Source organism: Myotis brandtii, unplaced genomic scaffold (assembly GCF_000412655.1).
Source record: "Myotis brandtii unplaced genomic scaffold, ASM41265v1 scaffold496, whole genome shotgun sequence".
NCBI lineage: Eukaryota > Metazoa > Chordata > Mammalia > Chiroptera > Vespertilionidae > Myotis > Myotis brandtii.
The window spans coordinates 235185-239881 of NW_005368921.1; the positions used below are offsets into that span (position 1 = coordinate 235185).

The 4697-nt window shown below is 39.8% G+C and overlaps 1 protein-coding gene across 1 annotated transcript; it reads left to right on the forward strand.

Moving 5' to 3' along the window:
• The first annotated feature begins 507 nt into the window (after positions 1–507).
• Positions 508–1443, forward strand: LOC102246365 (olfactory receptor 6C2-like). Its single transcript, XM_005876764.1, has one exon. The coding sequence runs from the start codon at positions 508–510 to the stop codon at positions 1441–1443; it is 936 nt and encodes a 311-aa protein (XP_005876826.1).
• Positions 1444–4697: the final 3254 nt, after the last annotated feature.

The window sequence follows — 4697 nt, forward strand, 5'->3', positions numbered from 1 at the left end:
CAGGTAGACCAACAACGCCTGTGCATGGAGCCCAGATTAGTTCTTACATGTTTACATTTGATCACGACCAAATCTTCATGGAAAGACATGAAAAAGGTATTACATTTAAATATTCACCTTTGAGATAAGAAATCTTAGACATAAGAAGAAATCATAATTTTATTGAATCACAAAACATTATATAGGTCAAAACTACCCACGTGAGAAAGTTCAGTCTTTGGTATAAGTTAAAACTGAAATAAAAAAGGAAACAACAGTGCTAAAACAATTTTTTTATTTAAAATATGTTTTGAAATCTATCACAAAACTGCCAAAACAATAAAATAAAATAAGCAATTAAGTAGCAAGGCCCACCAGAGTGTTGGCAATATCAACTACTAATTTATAGCAGAAACTGCATGTGAATTAGTTTGCTAGTAGTCACTGTTTATCTTTATCTGGCTTTGATGCCACTCTATTCAAATAGAATATCTCTCAACTTTACATGAAATTAAATAAAGTCCAGTAATGAGAAACCACACAATAACAACTTTCATCCTCTTGGGACTGACAGATGACCCTCAACTTCAGGTTCCGATTTTTACTTTTCTATTTCTCACTTACATGTTGAGTATAACTGGGAATCTGACCATCATATCCCTCACTTTAGTGGACTCCCACCTTAAAACACCCATGTACTTTTTCCTACAGAATTTTGCCTTGTTAGAAATTTCATTTACATCTGCTTGTGTCCCTAGATATTTGTACAACATTGCAACAGGTGACAGATCAATTACATATAATACTTGTGTCGTTCAATTGTTTTTTACTGACGTGTTTGGAGTAACTGAATTTTTTCTGTTAGCTGTGCTGTCCTATGACCGCTATGTGGCCATCTGCAAACCCTTGCGTTACGTGACCATCATGAGCAGCAGAGTCTGCAAGAGCCTTGTCCTCTGCTGTTGGATGGCTGGCTTGTTGATCATACTCCCACCATTTACTTTGTTCCTACATTTGAAATTCTGTGATTCAAATGTCATTGATTATTTTGTCTGTGATGTATCTCCTTTGTTGAAGATTTCATGCTCAGACACATGGCTCATCGAGCAGCTGGTTATTGTCTGTGCTGTGCTGACCTTCATTCTGACCCTCGTGTGTGTTGTTTTGTCCTACATTTACATCATTAAGACCATCCTAAGATTGCGCTCTGCCCAACAAAGGAAAAGGGCCTTTTCCACCTGTTCTTCCCATATGATTGTGGTTTCACTCACTTACGGAAGCTGTATCTTCATCTATATCAAACCTTCAGCCAAGGAATCAGTGACTATTAATAAGGGTGTGACAGTGCTAATGACATCCATCGCTCCTGTGTTGAACCCATTCATTTACACTCTGAGAAACAAACAAGTGAGACAAGCTTTCAGTGACTCATTCAAAAATATTGCATTGGTCTCAAACAAGTAAGAGAATGTTCAAGTAAAAAAAATAAAATGTCAAGCTAAGCATAAGCCATTAAGTTACAAATCTGTTTGTCTCTTTTTGATCTGATCCCTATTCACATTAACTTTCTCAAACATTAATTGCACCCAGAATGAACGCCCTCCACCATGTGAGTTCACTCCTTTAATCCTCCTGCAAGCAAACCTCTTTCAGGGTAAGATCCCAATCAGAAGAGATGATAATAATTTTCTAGTGAGTGTAAGCCTGATGTTACTTCTAATCTATAAAGTTGAAATGAAGAAAACTAAAACAAATACGAATCAAACAAGGAAATAAACAGTTGTTGTTTTTTATTTTCTTCGACTTGAAAGAAAATAATTAATTTAAAGTGTTCTTCCAGTCTCCCCATCAAAATATTGTTTACCCTTTGAGACAGCATGGAGGGACCTGGAGAGTATCATACTAAGCAAAATAAACCAGTCAGAGAAAGACAGTATCCCATGATCTCACTCATATGTGGAATCTAAAGAACAAAATAAACGGATGAACAAAACAGATCCAGAGACATAGAAGCATGGAACAAACTGATCAATCTCAGAAGGAAGGTGGGGGTGGGTGGGTGAGAAGAGATTAACCAAAGAATTTATATCCATACATGCATAACCCATGGACACAGACAATAGAGTGGTGAAGGCCCAAGGCAGAGGGCGGGGGAAGCCTGGAAGAGATCAGTGGGGGTTGGGGGTGTACGTCTGTATTACTTTCTCTTTTTTCTTTTTCTTTTTCTTTTTATTACTTTCTGTGGGAAGCACAGAACTTGGTTGGAAAGTTTGTAAGAAGGAATCTCCGAAAGGTCAGGAGCCCCCAGGGGGAGCTGGCCGAAGGCGGCTGCCCCTGCCTTGACTTTTCCAAACAAATCTGAGCCCCTGGGTGTTTTACTGGAATCTTTATGTTTAGTCTTTAGATGTCCTTGCTTAAAGGACACTGCAGACGCATGTGTCTTCTCAAGGATGCTTACCTGACTGATAGTATCGAATAGTTAATTTTAGTTCAAGCTGTTGTTACAATAAAAGCCTGAGGAGGCAGGCAAACGGGGCTGTTTGGTTCCTATAGCCAAGCAGTCCCTTAGCCCTCTCTTTCACAGAAACGTGTGTCAGAGTAATCATTCATCTGTAGCTCAGGGTCTGCTGATCAGCACCAGCAAGTGGTGCCCCATGTAAGGAGGAACGCAATGAGATGTGGCAGAAACCTCGAAAATGAAGAGTAAGAAAATGAAAGTAACTGTGCAGTAAGTCATTGGAGCCTGCTTGGGATTTCCAAGTTCTAGGGCAGTGGTTGCCAAACTCATTAGTCAACAGGGCCAAATATCAACAGTACAACGATTGAAATTTCTTTTGAGAGCCAAATTTTTTAAACTTAAACTGTATAGGTAGGTACATTGTTATTAACTTAATTAGGGTACTCCTAAGGCTTAGGAAGAGCCACACTCAAGGGGCCAAAGAGCCGCATGTGGCTCGCGAGCCGCAGTTTGCCGACCACGGTTCTAGGGGATTGTTTCACAATGGGACAAAAGCTGTTCACAGAATAACAGCAATATATCACAGTGCTTAAACAGTTATTAAAAGCAGGTGGTGCCTCTGTTACAGAACAATTAATGAGCCTGTTACAGACTGTTATAATTTATAATCCTTGGTTCCCTGATGCTGGAACACTAGACCTTAATCTCTGGGAATAAATGGGCAAGAATTAAAGAGAAATCAGGCCCAGGGAAAACGAGTGCCCTTATCATCTTTAACTATGTGGGCTCTTGTTCGAGCTGCACTATGCCCACTTTATATTGAGGATCAAAAGCCTACAGAACGCCAGGAGGATTTTTCACTGCCCCCTCCTCCTGAAGTAGAGCCTGTAGAGCCTGTAATATCTAAGACCCCACCATCAGAGGAACCTTTCCCGATCCTCCGCCTCCAGTGTGGGAAGGCTCATCAACTAGATCCTCAGTTATGGGATTATGTGTCAGGCAAACTATGTTAGAAGGAAAGCTTTTGGCTTTCCCAGTTATGCAAGATCAGCAAGGTAATCAGATACATGAACCACTCTCCTTTAATACCTTTAAAGAAATAAGGAAAAGTATTAGAGAAAATGGGGCTAACAGTCTATTTACAAAAGGACTCCTTAATGCCTTGTCTGAAAATTACCATATGATGCCTCGGGACTGGCAGATTTTGGCCAAAACAACTTTGGACACCAGTCAATATCTATGATGGAGGGCAGAATATGATGAGATCTGTGAACAACAGGCTGTTTGTGGGTGTTCACTGGCCACCCCACCTGGGAGAACCTCTGGGTCGCATTCTGGCTGTAAGTCCTGGGCACTATAAGATTTCTTCTGAAAGATCCATGGAAAGAACTCTGATTTATTAAGTCTTGTCTGTGTGTTATGCACACTTGTAAATATCATATATGAGTGTTTCTGTTAATTGTTGTTTTGTGTCTTTGTTGTTTGGTTTAATTTGTTTAAAGATGGGGTATATTTCACTTTGTTAGGGGCCCCAGCTACTTGTGGCAGGCTGAACACATGGCAGGGATTGCAGGAAGTTCCCAGCAGCTGCCAAGAATTCTTAATCTTAGGGACCCTTCCTGCTCTCCCTCTCAAGGCATCAGCCACTAGAAACTCTTAGCTAGTGGAAGTTCTTGTCTGTCTGTAATATAACTTGGTTACTGATTGATGTTCTTTGCTTGATTTCTTATCTTTGAGGGACTTAATTTGCACTTCGCCATTTTATGAACATAGGGAATCCTCTGTCTCTGCTGTTTGGGCTTTGTGCCACTCATAACGCATTTGCTGTGCTGGGTTAGTGTGAGATAAGATTCTAAGGCTAATGTCCCAGTCAAACTTTTTATGAGTACTCATTCATTTACTATAGGGATTTTTTTGTTTCTGTTTTTAAGATCTATTCTTATATGTAAGATTTCATATTGTTAGTCTACTCAGAAAGAGAAAATATGGGAAATAATTATTTAAACTCCCCAAGTATTTTATCGTAGCGGCCAGAGCTACAGAAGTACCCTTAAATAGGCTGCAGAAGTGGCAGCAGCATCAGGGTGGGGGAACAATATTCTTGTAAAGGGATAAAAAAAAAAGGTACTTTTACACTAAAGCCAATACAACTCCTAGGGCAATGGAAACTAAGGAGAAAATAAACAAATGGGACTACATCAAAATAAAAAGCTTCTGCACAGCAAAAGAAGCCATCAACAAAACAACAAGAAAGCCCACT